The 18238-nt window shown below is 47.1% G+C and overlaps 1 protein-coding gene across 3 annotated transcripts in view; it reads right to left on the reverse strand.

The window, feature by feature from the left end:
* PARP4 (poly(ADP-ribose) polymerase family member 4) overlaps positions 1–18238 on the reverse strand; it is a 381003-nt gene that overhangs the window by 123950 nt on the left and 238815 nt on the right. For all 3 annotated transcript variants that reach the window (XM_040340552.1, XM_040340551.1, XM_040340554.1), the window contains 2 exons: positions 5237–5336; positions 4186–4356 (listed from right to left, as the gene is read on the reverse strand). In XM_040340552.1, the coding sequence (XP_040196486.1) occupies positions 4186–4356; positions 5237–5336 (271 nt within the window). The remainder of the gene's footprint in view (positions 1–4185; positions 4357–5236; positions 5337–18238) is intronic.

Here is an 18238-nt window from a genome sequence, read left to right on the forward strand (position 1 = left end):
AACCTTATATGCCATTTCTGAGCTATACAGAACTGTACTTTGCATCGTATAACACTGCACATTATTTACATTTCAGCTGTATAAGAACGTTTATGCGCGTTGTCTTAAAATTTCAACACTGTTATCACAGTTTTGTATTTTGTACTTTACTGTCTCCAGGAACTAGTGTCCCCATTGGAAGATTTCCCCAAAGATTATTTTCTGGGGACAACCCAAAACTTGGGATTTTCTTTTACTTTCATTTTCAACGATAATGATAACCAGGACAAATAGACAGGGCGAATCTCCCTAACGGAGGCACAGACAGTGATGAAAACTGACAGGCGTTCTAATCCTTCTCCACTTTATCCATAACAGAAAAAAAATGCTTTGTCTTTAAGTTAACCTTTTTTTAAATCAGAATTTTTTTTATTATGCCAACAGAGATGAAACATACATTTCATTTACATATAATACAAAACATCTGAAATCAGTACTTATCAGTGATAAAGATATAAAAAAAAAAAAGCGGCACCAAAGCAGTTCACGTGACAAATTTTGATGAAAAAGAGAGTCCAGATAGACAGGGGAGCATAGGCTGGCCTACCTGGCTTAACAAAAGAAAAGGCCAAAGAGCCAACAAACAGTAAATATTACCCATAATATTCTACCTGTAAAAATAGAATCTCCCCCTCCGCAGCTGAGGGTAAATACAGAACTCGCATTATCCAGTCAGAAATAGAGAGTACTGAAATCACCATCCACCTAACCAGAAAAACTGCTTTTTAACAACCGATGTAAGATCAGTCGCGGGGGTGCCAACCCAGGTGTCTCCAGCCATGTCTGCCATATAGAAAAGAATTTGAGATGCATTTCTATGACGATATGTTAGGTGCTCCCGAATGAGGACATAGTTCACAGTAGGTGAACCCGATTTTGTGTCAATCTCGCTCTCTTTCTCGGCGAGATTGAGCACCTACGAGCCCCATCGCGGGAGCCAGCGCCGAGCTGGCTTGCCGCGATGGAGACAGAGCCGTCATAGAAGCGACGGGAGATCCGACTTGGATTCCTGCCAATTCTACACGTGTGCGGCGTTTGTTATGAATCCTGAGGGGGAAGTCCCCGCCGGATTTTAAATAAAAATCCGGCATGGGTCCCCCCCTCAGGAGCATACCGGGCCCTTAGGTCTGTTATGGGTTGTAAGGAGAGCCCCCCTACGCCGAAAAAAACGGCGTAGGGGGTCCCCCTACGATCCATACCAGACCCGTATCCAAAGCACGCTACCCGGCCAGCCAGGAAGGGAGTGGGGACGAGCGAGTGCCCCCCCCCTCCTGAGCCGTACCAGGCTGCATGCCCTCAACATGGGGGGGTTGGGTGCTCTGGGGCAGGGGGGCGCACTGCGGCCCCCCCACCTCAGAGCACCCTGTCCCCATGTTGATGAGGACAGGGCCCCTTCCCGACAACCCTGGCCGTTGGTTGTCGGGGTATGTGGGTAGGTATCACATGGGTAGGTACAGAGCATGATGGGACTGTGAGGCCTATATAGGTCCGATGCAAGGCGCGCATCCGTCATTTCAGCGAGGAGGACCGGCGTGTCAACATCGGGAGAAGAAGAGAAGTGAAGAACATGACGTCACAGCGCGGAAGAAGAACTCACAGCACGGAAGAAGACGTACAGCACGGAAGAAGGGACCGGACTGCGAGACGAAGAACCGGGGTGCGACGAGTCAACAGCGGAGAGCGGCGAACATAGAAGGAGACCCCCCGGATAGCGGAGAAGACCCGTCGGGATAGCGGAAGAAGAAGAGCCCCGCCGAAGACGCCGGAGGAAACCCGCCGGGGGGGTGGGGGCTTTTTTAAAAGCCACCCCCCCCGGCAGTGGAAGAGAACCAGACGGCGGCCCCCACCCACCCGAAGACGTCAAAGAAGAAGCTCCCCCTGGTAAAAGAGCTAATAAAGAAGACAGGGGGCGGCCTCCGGAGCAGACTAATAAAATATTTTAATACACTGTGTGGTTTATTTGTGTTTTTACCACTTTTCTTGCAGGTGAATGGGTAGGGGTACGATGTACCCCATACTCATTCACTTAGGGTGGGGGGCCGGTATCTGGGGGCCCCCTTATTAAAGGGGGCTCCCAGATTCCGATAAGCCTCCCGCCCGCATACCCCGACAACCAACGGCCAGGGTTGTCGGGAAGGGGCCCTGTCCTCATCAACATGGGGACAGGGTGCTCTGAGGTGGGGGGGCCGCAGTGCGCCCCCCTGCCCCAGAGCACCCAACCCCCCCATGTTGAGGGCATGCAGCCTGGTACGGCTCAGGAGGGGGGGGGCGCTCGCTCGTCCCCACTCCCTTCCTGGCTGGCCGGGTAGCGTGCTTTGGATACGGGTCTGGTATGGATCGTAGGGGGACCCCCTACGCCGTTTTTTTCGGCGTAGGGGGGCTCTCCTTACAACCCATAACAGACCTAAGGGCCCGGTATGCTCCTGAGGGGGGGACCCATGCCGGATTTTTATTTAAAATCCGGCGGGGACTTCCCCCTCAGGATTCATAACAAACGCCGCACACGTGTAGAATTGGCGGGAATCCAAGTCGGATCTCCCGTCGCTTCTATGACGCGCTTGCTGGGATGTGCTGTCACTATTCCAGTGAGTGCAAGATGTCGGCGAGATCTCGGCACCATGTCGCCGAGTATCAGCGCGACGCTGTCGTGCTAAAAGCACAATATCACAAACACCTACTGTCACCTGTTCCACCCACTGAGTTTTGGTCGGTACATGTGCAGCTAGCCAAAACCTTGCCACAAGCTTACGAGCTATGTATAATAATCTAATCACCACTAAATTGACAGGGTGAGGAAAGAGTTCCTCATCTATCACTCCCAAGACACATATCAAGGGATCCAATGGGATCCTGACCTGAAATACAGATGAGATGACCTCAGTGATAACGCTCCAATAGCGATGCAGCCAAATTAGGTGAATTAGAGATCCCTCGTCCCTGCAACATTTAGGGCATGTAATGGAATCTCTCCTTCCCCAACGACGCAGTTGTATAGGCGTGCAATAAGCCCTATGCAATAAAAACAAATGAGACAACCTATGTGATTGTGAAACGGAAGTAAGGGGAACAGATTGTAAACATAAATCCCAATTTTCCTCAGAGATCGCTCCCAAGTCCTGCATAAAAATAGAGTTTAGGGTTGGGGACTGCATCTCCCCCCCCCCCCCAATCCTTGCCATATTGCAGAGTGGAAAGACTGATTCTGGCAACTCGTTTCTTCCATATCAGAGATCTAAACAGGGTATCAATACGGGTGAACCATCTGCGTGGAATCCACTGTGGGGAATTGTGCATAATATACAGCAATTGGGGACACCAGACCATTTTAATTAGATTTATTCTAACAATTACAGAAAATGGTCATTTACACCAGGTGTTACATGTCAGTTGGAGTTTTTTTGAAGAGGGGTAAAAGATTCTCCTACAAATAGGACAACGGGTTTGCAGATACATGCACTCCTAAGTATTTAAAAGATGAGACTACCTTGAGGGACCCTACAGCATCCGGCAACAAAAATGTTGGCGCATCCAAAGGTAAGAGAACGGATTTACTCCAGTTGATGGAGAATCCCGACAAGGTGTTGAATCACCTCCATAGCACTAATCAGGGAAGTATCCACATCCCCCAGGTATAATAGAGTGTCGTCCACGTAAAGGGAGACCTTCTCAACGCCCCTCTCAAACCCCACGATGGATGGGGATAGCTGTATAATGGCAGCAAGTGGTTCGAGCGCAAGCACAAACAGCAGGGGTGATAATGGACATCCATGCCTAGTGCCCCGAAAGAGAGGGAAAGGATCCGATAGGTTTCCATTCACGCGGATTCTAGCTGTGGGGGCTGCATATAACAGTTTGACCCAATTAATGAAGTTCTCACCAAGCCCAAATTGCTTTAGCACTTCCCACAGGATTAGTTATACTTTAATCAATAAAATGAGAAATAATTGGGAATAGGGATGGGATGGCCTTTGAAGAGTGTACTAATCAAGATTTGCATATGCTATCACATGCCCATACCTCTGGATCCTCTGACTGTTTTGATGAACAATGCTCACTGAAGGTAACCATTGTTTATGCTTTTTTTTCCCATCATATGTTCAGACTCAGTTACCAGTTTACTTTTAACAAACCATAAAAAATGCTTACCTGAGTGCAATGAGGGACAAATCCATAAACAAAGAGAATGTCATCATGATATAAAGACTGAATGCTGGCGGGGGCTTGCATCGGTTCAGTGGGATTTGTACCAAACAGCCTCCACTTGACAGATATGGCTGTACATGCAGCCGATTTGAGCTTTAAATCTTGTTTCTGCATCTGTGAAGACACAATGGACAATTAGGGTAGGAACACATAAGGCTCAATTCACAAAGCTTTAGAACAAGGATTAGGACCTTTTTCAGCAATTAGACTGTCATTTTCAAATCTCATTGGAGTTAAAGTAATTGTAAAGTTAAAATTTTTTTCCCACTAAAATTTTTTTTTTTATACTTACCTGCCCACACACAACCCATGGCTCCCGCAGCTCTCAGTTTGTCCTGTAAGAGCAGGAAAAGAGAGCAGCGCTGCTGCAGACGGGATGGCACTGGATCAGTGCAGGAGTCAGGTAAGTGTTTGGGGGATGGCAAAACTACTAGTAAAATGATTTTTACCTACATATAGGGAGTGCATTAAAGCAAAACAAAAGTTAAAACCTCTTTAACTAGCCTAAAATGTCTCCTACTGGACAGCTGTGGCTTCTAGAGATCACTTTAGCTTAAATTTCACTGAAAATGCCACACAATGCAGCTCACAGCGAAACCTATCTACAGTCTATCAATTTCTATTGGCTTCCCATTCAGGTCTGTGAAGTCTAACCTGCACACATGGGAGATGGGGAGAAGAGTGAGCCCTGGTCAACAGGGATGATTTTGAAATAGAGGCTGTGTGGCACAGGACAGGCTAGATATGCCTAGGAAGTTCCAGTAGGCAAGTACAGGGGTTGGCATTGCTGGTTTTCCAAAAATCATTATAGTTGTCAGTGCCTGGCTTATGATGGACCTTCACTTACCCAGATATTTGGACGTTTCAATGTTCTTCCTATTCATTTCCCAGTATTATTAAGGACCATAAAAACTATCAAGACCAAATCATTTAACATTACCGCCTGGAGGCTACTGGAGTAAAATGAAACCTGGTGTTCTCCCATTTCTATCACCTGGCTTCTCCAGCTGCTCTTAGATGTGTCTGCAAAAAATTCAAATGCTCCAGCACCATCTTTTGCCAAACGCCTCAGCATATGTTTATTTGCTTTTGCCCTGGAATAAAACACAGTAAATAAGATTAACTGTAAAATGTCTTACGGGCTATCAAGGAGTTATTAACCATTATAAGTAAATTACAAAATTCTGACCTAGGAAGGAACAACATTACTTTGCCAACAATTGGTGCTTTACATTTAACAGGATGAATGCAAAACATAAAAAAGGGATAATTAGTTATTATAGAAATCACATGGTAACAAGGAGGCTAGTTCACTTCATCCCATAGCGGTTAGGTTTAATAGGATCTTGAGTAGAAATGGCAGATTTTACAGTGTGCCACCTGCTGGTGTAATCACAGTTGTGATGTATGATCAGTGGAGGAACCAATATGCGCAGTAGAAGACCTGCAATTTTCCACTTTAGGAATGCTTGGTTTTTGCACAGACTTCAGGGAACAGAGACCGTTAAAAGATTTTGATTTTTTTGTAATGCTTGCTCCTGTATCCAAACACCACAACAAATTATATAAAGCAGGGATCTCCAAACTTTCTAACCAAAGGGCCACGGTACTGTCCTTCAGACTTTAGGGGGGCCGGACTGTGGTCATTGGGAGTAGAAATTGTCCTGGCATCTGTGGGAGTAAACAATGCATCTTTGGTATTAGGGTAAGAATACTGCCTTATTGGTGTCAATGGGAGGCATAGTGCCCCGCCATTGGCATTAGTGGGAGTCATAGTACACTCGCCACTGGTGTCAGTGAGAGGCATAGTGCCCCACCATTGGTGTCAGTAGGAGGAATAGTGCCCCATCATTGGTGTCAGTGGGGAGGAATAGTGCCCCATCATTGGTGTCAGTAGGAGGAATAGTGCCCCATCATTGGTGTCAGTGGGGAGGAATAGTGCCCCATCATTGGTGTCAGTGGGGAGGAATAGTGCCCCATCATTGGTGTCAGTGGGGAGGAATAGTGCCCTGTCATTGGTGTCAGTGGGAAGAATCATGCCCCATTGTTGGTGTCAGTGGGAAGAATGGTGTATTGCATCAGTGGAAGAAAAACTTCCCCAAGGGCCAGAAAGAATTAAGCAAAGGGCAACATCCGGCCCCCGGGCCGTAGTTTGGAGACCACTGATATAAAGCATACAAGCAATATAAAATAAGAACCATGTCACACTACCAACTTTGCAGCAGAGATTTGTAGCAGCTTCACATCTGTCTGTTTTTTTCCCCTGATTATTTACAGAATTACTGCTGTAGCTGACTAAGCCCTCGTTCACGTTGGAGCAACTTGTCATGCAATTTGACAGGTCAAATCGCATGCCAGGTCACATCCTATTGCTGGAAATCGCACTGTTCAAATCGCTGACTTTGTGGTTCCCGACAATAGTAGTAGTTCCTGCACTACTTTTGGCGATTTTGGGCGCGACTTGCACGTACTTCTGTGCATTAAGCCACACAGATGTCTTCCAAGTCGCACTGACATGCAGATATGAAATTTTGCAATTTCAGATGAAGTTGCACGATTTTAAAGACACAGTCAATGTGAACAAGGGCTAAATGTTAATCTATTCATCTAAAATGAATGGTGTTCTATAGATATCAGCAGCTGCATACAGAGAATCTGCACCTGGCTTTAAAAGCTGCAAGAATTCAGTAGTTCAGGAATGGAGCTACATATTGTTTGGAACACCAATAACTCAGTGACCAAAAATCATTATTTATACAGTGAAACCTCGGATTGCGAAAAAAACAGTTAACGAGCATTTCGCAATACGAGCACTGTTTTTTTTTTAAATCCTGACTCGGTTTGCGAGTGTTGTCTTGCAAAAGCCACTGCAGTGTGCGGTACCTTGTTTGACTTGAGGTGGGGGGTGCCGGAGCCGAGTGGAGCATTTCCGAAATTCTTGGAAAAACTCTGAAATACCAAGCCTTTCCGAGTCCAGCGAGCTGTCCCCGGGCCTTTGCGAGTGTTTCCAAGACTCTCCGGTGCCCCCCCTCCCCACCTCTGGCCGCATGCGGTATTGCATGCCATAGAAGTCAATGCAAAACAAATTATTTTCGTTTCCATTGACTTCTATGGGGAAACTCGCTTTGATATGCGAGTGCTATGGATTACGAGCATTCTCATGGAACGGATTATGCTCATAATCCAAGGTTCCACTGAAGAAACAAAAATTCTAAGGAAAGTGATTCTATAGTAGTTACAAATAACTAGAACATAACCTCCAATATTACATGGGCCTAAGACTACAGTTGTACAACAACCCTCAAAAAAATTCAAATTATACTGCTACTCTGATAACTCACACCCACATTCACAGTGTACCATGAGGTCCACAAAGTTGCTATACAAACAATATATGCATACACAGGCATCAATCAGGCACCAATCACTGCAGTTTAGGAGGTTTTAGGCCCCGTACACACGACCAAACATGTATGCTGAAACTGGTCCGCGGACCAGTTTCAGCATACATGTTTGGTCGTGTGTAGGCGCGAGCGGGCCGAATTCCAGCAAACATTTGCCCGCCGGGCCTTTCCCAGAGGGCAAATATTCGTGGACGTGTTTTAAAACCGTCCGCTGGAATCCTGCCCGCTCGGACATGTACGGTCGTCAGTACAGACCTACCGTACATGTCCAGGCGCCCGCCGTCCCTCGCATGCGTCGAATGACTTCGACGCATGCGTGGAAGCCTTTAAATGGCAGGCCCGCCCACGTCTCCGCGTCATCGTCGCGGCGACGACGCGGACACGCCCCGCGTATTGTTTACACGCGGACTTCTGTACGATGGTGTGTACAACCATCGTACAGAAGCCCTCTGGCAGGCATGTACGGTGAAAAAGGGATTTTTAATACAGCTTACCTGTAAAATCCTTTTCTTGGAGTACATCACGGGACACAGAGCGGCATATTCATTACTATATGGGTTATATGGAGTACCTTCAGGTGTTGACACTGGCAATCTCAAACAGGAAATGCCCCTCCCTATATAACCCCCTCCCATAGGAGGAGCACCTCAGTTTTGTAGCAAGCAGTATGCCTCCCAAAATGGTCCCCAAAAGAGGGGTGGGAGCTCTGTGTCCCGTGATGTACTCCAAGAAAAGGATTTTACAGGTAAGCTGTATTAAAAATCCCTTTTTCTTTATCGTACATCACGGGACACAGAGCGGCATATTCATTACTATATGGGATGTCCCAAAGCAATGCTCACAATGAGGGGAGGGAGAACATCTCCAAGACAAAAGGATTTAATTTAGAGATATACTCAAATCATAATAAATCCAACTTAGTTGAGAAAAATAATTTTAAATTTTAAATTTAACTCAAAAGGGAGCCCCCGGAATCCGAGGGTCTCAAACTGCAGCCTGCAGCACTGCCTGCCCAAAGGCTGTATCAGTATTCCTTCTTACGTCCAACTGGTAGAATTTTGTAAACGTGTGGACAGAAGACCAGGTTGCCGCCTTGCAAACTTGAGCCATAGAGATCTGGTGATGTGCTGCCCAGGAGGCGCCCATGGCCCTAGTAGAATGAGCCCTTAATGATACTGGAGGAGGCAACCCTTTCAAGCCGTAGGCCTGAGTGATTAACTGCTTAATCCACCTAGAGATGGTGGACTTTGCAGCTGCCTGCCCCTTCTTGGGCCCATCCGGTAAAATGAACAACACATCCGTCTTCCGGATCTTCTCTGTAGCTTTAAGATAGGCCTTCATGGCCCTGACAATATCCAAGGTATGCAGCAACCCTTCCTTTCTGGAAGTAGGTTTAGGGAAGAAGGATGGTAATACCAAATCCTGGTTTAGATGAAAACTGGATATAACCTTCGGTAGGAAGGAAGGATGAGGGCGGAGAACGACCTTGTCCTTATGAAAAATAAGATATGGTTCCTTACAGGATAAGGCTGCCAGTTCCGATACTCTTCTGGCGGAAACTATGGCAACCAAAAATACTAACTTCCTTGTCAGTAAAACCAAAGGAATTTCAGCCAACGGCTCAAAAGGTTGTTTCTGTAAACTTGACAGAACAAGATTTAAATCCCACGGGCAAAGCGGGGATTTAACTGGAGGTTTAATACGTAAGACCCCTTGAAGGAAGGTCTTAACCAGCGAGTGGGTGGCCAGCGGCCGCTGAAACCACACTGACAGAGCTGAAATCTGTCCCTTGATTGTGCTTAATGCCAATCCCTTATCCACTCCTAGCTGGAGAAAACTTAAAACTCTATCGATGGTAAATTTGCGAGAAAGCCAAAGCTTGGACTCACACCAGCTTACATAGGCCTTCCAGACCCTGTAATAAATCACCCTAGAGACCGGTTTCCTGGCTCTGATTAGGGTAGAGATTACTTTCTGAGACAGACCTCTACCCCTGAGAATCAGGGATTCAGCTTCCAGGCCGTCAAATTTAGATGCCGTAAGGCAGGGTGGAGGATCGGACCTTGCGATAGCAGGTCTGGCCGTAGAGGAAGAGTTCAAGGGTCTCCCACTACCATCTTTAGGATGAGTGAGTACCATGCCCTTCTGGGCCATGCTGGAGCTACCAGGATGACTGGTATGTGCTCCACCCTGATCCTGCGCAGCAGGCGGGGTAGTAACTGGAGCGGGGGAAACGCATAAAGAAGTTTGAACTGATGCCAAGGGCAAACCAGCGCATCGGTTCCGCAGGCCATCGGATCCCTTGAGCGGGATATGAACCTGTCTAGCTTCTTGTTGAGTCTCGATGCCATGACATCCACGTCCGGCACTCCCCATCTTTGGCAGAGTGCTTGAAAGATTTGTGGATGTAGAGACCATTCCCCCGGCAACAGAGTCTGGCGGCTTAAGAAGTCCGCCTGAAAGTTGTCCACTCCTGGAATAAATATTGCCGATATGCAGGGCACATGAGCCTCTGCCCATAGGAGAATCAAGCTCACCTCTCTCTGAGCGGCTTGACTCTTGGTTCCCCCTTGGTGATTTATGTATGCCACGGCCGTGGCATTGTCTGATTGAATTCTCACCGGGAACCCCTGCAATTTTGACGTCCAAGCCCTGAGGGCTAGTCGAGCAGCTCTGAGCTCCAAGATGTTGATGGGCAACTGCTTCTCTGGCTTTGCCCAAGTACCTTGGCGAATGCAACCATCCAAAATTGCTCCCCAGCCCGTCAGGCTGGCGTCTGTGGTCACTATCTTCCAGGCCACTGGGCTGAAAGATTTCCCCTTCAGTAGATTCTGAGGATCTAACCACCAACACAGACTTTGTCGGACTCTTGATGAGAGCGGCAACGGGATATCCAAGGCCTGTGGCCTTCTGCTCCATGCTGACAGGATGGCTGCCTGCAGGGTGCGAGTGTGGCTCTGGGCGTATGGTACCGCCTCGAATGTGGCCACCATCTTGCCTAGTAACCTCATACATAGGCGAATAGTCGGTTCTTTCTTGCTTAGAACCAGTAGGATTAATTCCTTGATGGCCTTGACCTTCATCAGAGGTAAAAACACTCTTTGTTGTTCTGTGTCTAATCTCATGCCGAGATATTCCAACTGCCTTGTGGGCTGGAATGCTGACTTTTCTCGATTTAGGACCCAGCCGAACCTCTCTAGGTATTGGACCGTGAGGGCCACTGCTCGCTCCAAGCTGGGAGACGAGTGATCTATGACTAGGAGGTCGTCCAGGTATGCTAGGATCGTGACCCCTTGGATCCTTAGTTTGGCTAGGATTGGAGCTAGGACCTTCGTGAACACCCAGGGGGCCTTAGCCAACCCGAAGGGAAGCGCCACGAATTGGAAATGACGCGAAGCCACCATGAAGCGTAGATATCTTTGATGTGGCTGATAAATTGGAACATGAAGGTAGGCATCCTTTATGTCTATGGACGCCATGAAGTCGTCCTTTTGGAGTGTGGTAGCTGCTGACCGCACGGATTCCATCCGAAATGAACGGACCTTTAGGTATGCATTTACCATCTTTAGGTCCAAAATTGGCCTGACATCTCCATTGGACTTTGGGATGATGAATAGGTTGGAGTAGAAACCTAGCCCCTGTTCCAGGACTGGTACCTCTACTATTACTTCCTGGGAAAGTAGATGATTTAATGCCGACATTAATGCGGCTCCCTTATCCGGATCGTTTGGAATCCTCGACTCCTGGAAATGAGGAGGAGGAAACCTTCGGAAATCTAATTTGTAGCCTGTGGCCACGGAAGACCGTACCCACTTGTCGGGAATGCTGGCTTCCCAAACCACTGAAAAGAGTCGCAGCCTTCCCCCCACCTTCGTGGGTGGGGGCGTCCCTTCATAAGGTCGGCTTGGGGCCTGGTTTGCGAAACCACTGCCTTCTGCCTCTAGCAGCCTGTCCCTGCGACTTGCTGTTGAAGCCGAAGTTGGCTTTCGCAGGAGGCCGTCGATACTGTTTGGCATTAGAGGGCCCCTGCCCAGGGGAGTACTGTTGTTTAAACGCAGGCCCCTGAAGCCTCTTCTTAGTTGGCAAAAGAGTACTTTTGCCGTTTGAAATGGTCTGAATGTATTTATCCAGGTCTTCTCCGAAGAGTCGTCCTCCATGGAAGGGGAACCCTACCAGGAGCTTCTTGCATGGGGGCTCGGCCTCCCAGCTTTTTAACCATAAGAGTCTTCTCATATGGATAAGGGATAACGATAAACGTGACGCTTGCTGGATAGAATCCTTAATCGCGTCTACCGTAAAGCATATGGCCCTAGGGACATCCGCAAATTCTTCTGCCTGCTGGGCAGGAATAAGTTTAAGCATCTGCTTAATTTGATCCGATAATGCTTGAGCAACCCCAATCGCAGCCACAGCTGGCTGCACTACTGCCCCTGCAGTAGTAAAGGAGTTCTTAAGTAGTGCTTCCAAGCGTTTATCAACCGGATCCTTGAACACATGTATGTTTTCTACAGGGCATGTTAACGATCTGTTAACACATGAGATGGCTGCGTCCACTGCCGGAGTAGCCCATCTCTTGGAAAATTTATCTTCCATAGGATATAGGACAGAGAATCTTTTAGGTGGTAAAAAGATTTTATCTGGCTTGCTCCAGTCTTGGAACAAAACTCCCTCTAGCAGAGGATGGATCGGAAACACTGCATTGCTTTGAGGCGCCCTTAGTGAGCCCAAAGCTGAGACCGTCGACACTTGGAGATCTGGTACTGGCAAGTTAAATGCACTATGGACCAAGTCCGTTAAGGCTTGGATCCACCAGCTCTCCCCTTGGGAGACTGCTCCAGACTCCTCTGTATCCTGGTCTTCGATCCCCGAACCTACTTGGTCCTTGTCCAAGAGGTCGTCCAATTCCCCTGAGGAAAGGACCTCCTCTTCTGAGGGTCCACGCTCGGGCGACGGAGATCTAATCCGCTTACTGCCCCGCATAGCTGTGGCTATCATTTTTTCCATTCTTTTCTCCATCTCTCTTAAAGAGGTGAGTAATACCTCGTCCGTGACCATCTTAGGGTTGGACTGACCCGCGCCAGCTCCAGCCCCAGATCCCGATGGCCCCAAGGCTCCCTCTGGGGAAAGCAGCGGCATAACTTTGTCCGAGACCTCAGACTCTCTGGGGGAAGCCCCACCTCTTGTACCCTCTGACCCGGATGCCATGGTACAATACCGAGGTACACCTGCTAGCTTATTGGTACTTGGAACTATAAATAGTTAATTGCCCAAACACCTGTTTGGGGGATAAAAAATGCCTCCTCTCCCCTTGATGAATTTTTTTTTTTTTTTTTTCAATTCTTTTCCTTTTTTTTTTTTTTTTTTCATATCCAGGAAAGAAAAAGCATTCTGTCCCCCTGAGTAGTATTGCCAAGAAAACTATTGAGATGGAAAAGAACAGCCTATTTCTAGGCTTGAAAACAGTCTTCTGAAGACTGTAATATCCTTTCTGGCCACTGTGTGTCCTCGGCGCCCCGTGCTGCCGCTCTGGTCTTTTCCTCCTCAGTTCCAATGTTAGAATGAGCTGTTGGAACGAAAAAGGAAGGGCCGCCCCTTCCTTAAGCAACTGACCCGCCCTTCCCCCCTCAGCTAAACGGCGCGAATTGCGCCTATAACACGGGGACGCGCGCGCGCGCCGACAGGGGGGGGGGGTTGGGGGGAAGGGAGCCTCTCTGCTCCAATCCTGGAACCACGAGGAGGTCAGCGTTTTGCCTGCTTTGCAGGCTCTGAGGAGGAAGAACCGATGGAGCATCGCCTGGAGGCTTGCAGGTCAGCATAGCTCTCTGACACACACATACACATTATATTACACAGGCCCCACTCAATGCTTTTCCAATACTACAAGGGAGGTCACTTCTTATGGGGAATAATACACATAGAGCCATCCTATCATTAAGATATGTGACTAGTTTGCCAGATGCAGCGCATAACTTTAGGCATGTCCCCTGTGACCCCCCAGAAAAAACCTGCTAAGAACCAAGTTCCGCAAGCTTTCCCCTCACTTACCTGCTCCATGCCGCAGGACTTTGCAAGCAAGAGGCCCAATCTTCCCCCATCTCCGTGGGGATGTCTAGACCTTCAGGCCCTGGGTTCCTATGAAGGATCCACTGTCCTGGGCCCATATAGCACTCTGGCAACAGAAACATTAGGCCCCCAAAGGTTTCTAAGTTCTGGGCCCAGGGTCCAGCTCTCTAAAAAGAAAAGCATTATGGGCTATACCCCAAGGGTTTGGGGTCCGGTTACTGACCACTTTAGCGCTGAGGCCTTTGGACAGAACCGGTTAGCTCACCTAATCCCAAGGATGCGGAGGCAAGTTAAACCATGACCAACACCTAAGACACTGGCGTAAAAACTGAGGTGCTCCTCCTATGGGAGGGGGTTATATAGGGAGGGGCATTTCCTGTTTGAGATTGCCAGTGTCAACACCTGAAGGTACTCCATATAACCCATATAGTAATGAATATGCCGCTCTGTGTCCCGTGATGTACGATAAAGAAAACGGTCAGACGGACTATCGAGGGTGAATATCCAATAATTCTCCCTCTCGCATAGACGCTTATAGAAAACACTGTTGAAAAGGGCCTAGACAACTACAGTGTAGCCCGTCATTTTAAAGAGCACCATGAACAATCCCCCGCGGGACTCCGCGTATGGGTCCTTGAAGCAATATCAAAGTTCCTCCCCTCAGCTGAACGCTATAAGCGTCTATGCGAGAGGGAGAATTATTGGATATTCATCACCCTCGATAGTCTTTCGCCTGGTGGCCTCAATGAGGGCATAGAGATAAATATTTTACTATGAACATACTTGGTCTATATGAACGTGTTTCCTCTTGTGTCCTGAGTGTCCTGATTGTCCTGGTGTTTTGATTTTTAGGTCAAAACAAAGTACTTTTAAATCCATTTTTAAATCTATTTTTGTATGTGTGTGCATATATATGTATATGTATGTATATGTGTGTATGTATATATATATGTATATATATATATATATATATATATATATATATATATATATATTTTTTTAGAATATTTGTAAAATAATTTTGATACATTTTTAATAACTTTTAATATGTTTTTCGAATAATTTTATGAATTAATAATTTGTTATCATCTTTATTTAATTAATATATAGCCATATAGATAACAACACACTCCCGATTTGATTGAGGCCCTATAATAAATAATATATAGTCTAACCAGAGAGATCTATTTGATGACGTCAACATCATAGTCTCTTCCCAATACAAGTATTTTAATTATATATATATGTATAATTTCTTGAATTAATTTTCTGGATATAATATAATATAATAGATTATATATGTGCGCTACACGCCCATATGTCCTTATAGTAGTTTTTAATGATGTATAATGTAGCATTTGTAAGTCTCTTGTTTGTTTTTTACCCAGTCGTTTTTTCCCCCTAATTTGTTCTTTAATATGTCTTTGATTGACATTTCCTGTGTATGGCCACCGAGCTTTCCCTCATGTGTCATCGTTATGACACTGCATGGTGTCGTGGTGTTTACACATCTATCATTATTGTTGTCACCATTGCGGGTTATATTAACATGAGCCCGCAACTCGTGACAACATTCTCCAGGGCGACATTTGATGACCCGTAGTTGATCAACGAAATATGAGCCAATCAGAGTATGTGTGGGGCGGGCTTCACTTGCCTTAAATTGGTCTCCAGCAAAATGGCCACAGCTCAGCCTGAAGAAGAGACTCGAAAGTCTCGAACGTGCGCACCTCCCGCGCCCGGAAGTGACGCAGACTGCAGTCCGTAGTGGAAATCTGACCTCAGCCAGTTAGTTCCGAGGGCGCCTCGGTTCCTGCCGCCGCTGCTGCACAAGGAAGGACATCTCCACGCCGCCTGCATCAGGACACCGTGCTGTCCCCGGGGATTCCGCGGATGACATCCGTATTTTTTGCTTATACTTACGTCTACAATGTGAGTAGGTTTTTCACATGCTTTTAATTTGCCTCGATTAAACTCACTTGCTACGCTTAGAAGGCGCTGCTTTTTTGTCTCTTTGTCCCTCTACAGATCATACTTCATCTGTCAGCTGGCTGCCATCTATAGCAAAGCTTTAGTCATATAGTGCTGTGGACAATTTTGTTGGACTATAGTATTTCCTCAAAAGCACTTGTCTCTGGGACTTTACCCATTCCTCTCCAGTTCTCATTCCCTACCCAATCCCATCCTATATATTCCAGGTAGTTACTTTGTAGACATTGATGGGGAGTGCGCTCAATTATCATGTTTTGATTCATGTCTAAACCGCTGGCAATAAAAGTGAGTACACCCCTAAGTGAAAATTTCCAAATTGGGCCCAATTAGCCATTTTTCCTCCCTGGTGTCATGTGGCTTGTTAGTGTTACAAGGTCTCAGGTGTGAATGGGAAGCAGGTGTGTTAAATTTGGTGTTATCGCTCTCAATCTCTCATACTGGTCACTGGGAGTTCAACATGGCACCTCATGACAAAGAACTCTGAGGATCTGAAAAAAAAAATGTTGCTCTACATGAAGATGGCCTAGACTATAAGAAGATTGACAAGACCCTGAAACTGAGCTGCAGCACGGTGGCCAAGAACATACAGCGGTTTAACAGGACAGGTTCCACTCAGAACAGGCCTTGCCAGGGTCAACCAAAGAAGTTGAGTGCATGTGCTCAGCGTCAAATAGACCTGAGTGCTGCCAGTATTGCTGCAGAGGTTGAAGGGGTGGGGGGTCAGCCTGTCAGTGCTCAGACCATATGCCGCACACTGCAACAAATTGGTCTGCATGGCTGTTGTCCCAGAAGGAAGCCTCTTCTAAAGATGATGCATAAGAAAGCCCACACACAGTTTGCTGAAGACAAGCAGACTAAGGACATGGAATCACTGGAACCATGTCCTGTGGTCTGATGAGACCAAGATAAACTTATTTGGTTGAGATGGTGTCAAGTGTGTGTGGCGGCAACTAGGTGAGGAGTATAAAGACAAGTGTGTCTTTCCTACAGTCAAGCATGGTGGTGGGAGTGTCATGGTCTGGGGTTGAATGAGTGCTGCCGGCACTGGGGAGCTACATTTCATTAAGGGAACCATGAATGCCAACATGTACTGGTGACATAAGGAAGTAGAGCATGATCCCATCCCTTCGGAGACTGGGCTGCAGGGCAGTATTCCAACATAATGACCCCAAACATAGCTCTAAGACAACCACTGCCTTGCTAAAGAAGGTGATGGTAAAGGTGATGGACTGGCCAAGCATGTCTCCAGACCTAAACCCTATTGAGCATCTGTGGGGCATGCTCAAATGGAATGTGGAAAGCACAAGGTCTCCAACATCCACCAGCTCCGTGATGTCGCCATGAAGAAGTGGAAGAGGACTCTAGTGGCAACCTGTGAAGCTCTAGTAAACTCCATGCACAAGAGGGTTAAGGCGGTGCTGGAAAATAAAGTATTGACACTTTGGACATTTTCACTTAGGGGTGTACTCACTTTTGTTGCCAGCGGTTTAGACATTAATGGATGTGTTGAGTTATTTTGAGGGGACAGCACATTTACACTGAAATAGATATACAGACAGCACTTGCAGAATGACAATGAAAACCCCCAAAAACATATCAATGACGTGAAAACATGTAGATGAACAATTGCAGTGATGATCAAAAATATTGGTGTATACAAATGGATAAAAAAAACTGTTTTTCTTTATCGTACATCACGGGACACAGAGCGGCATATTCATTACTATATGGGTTATATGGAGTACCTTCAGGTGATGGACACTGGCAATCTCAAACAGGAAATGCCCCTCCCTATATAACCCCCTCCCATAGGAGGAGTACCTCAGTTTTTACGCCAGTGTCTTAGGTGTTGGTCATGGTTTAGCTTGCCTCCGCATCCTTGGGATTAGGTGAGCTAACCGGTTCTGTCCAAAGGCCTCAGCGCTAAAGTGGTCAGTAACCGGACCCCAAACCCTTGGGGTATAGCCCATAATGCTTTTCTTTTTAGAGAGCTGGACCCTGGGCCCAGAACTTAGAAACCTTGGGGTGCCTAATGTTTCTGTTGCCAGAGTGCTATATGGGCCCAGGACAGTGGATCCTTCATAGGAACCCAGGGCCTGAAGGTCTAGACAGCCCCACGGAGATGGGGGAAGATTGGGCCTCTTGCTTGGCAAAGTCCTGCGGCATGGAGCAGGTAAGTGAGAGGAAACTTGCGGAACTTGGTTCTTAGCAGGTTTTTCTGGGGGGTCACAGGGGATATGCCTAAAGTTATGCGCTGCATCTGGCAAAATAAGTCACATATCTTAATGATAGGATGGCTCTATGTGTTATTTCCCCATAAGAGGTGACCTCCCTGGTAGTATTGAAAGCATTGAGTGGCTGTGTGTGTGTGTGTTAAAGAGAGATGTGCTTACCTGCAAGCCTCCAGGCGATGCTGCATTGGTCCTTCCTCCTAGCCTGGATGACAGGCAAACGCTGGCCTCCTCGTGGGCTCCCTTGCCCCCCCCCCCCGTCGGCGGGCGCGCGCGCGTCCCCGTGTTATGAGCGCAATTTCGCGC

The sequence above is a fragment of the Rana temporaria genome, chromosome 2 (assembly GCF_905171775.1).
Source record: "Rana temporaria chromosome 2, aRanTem1.1, whole genome shotgun sequence".
Taxonomy (NCBI): Eukaryota; Metazoa; Chordata; class Amphibia; order Anura; family Ranidae; genus Rana; species Rana temporaria.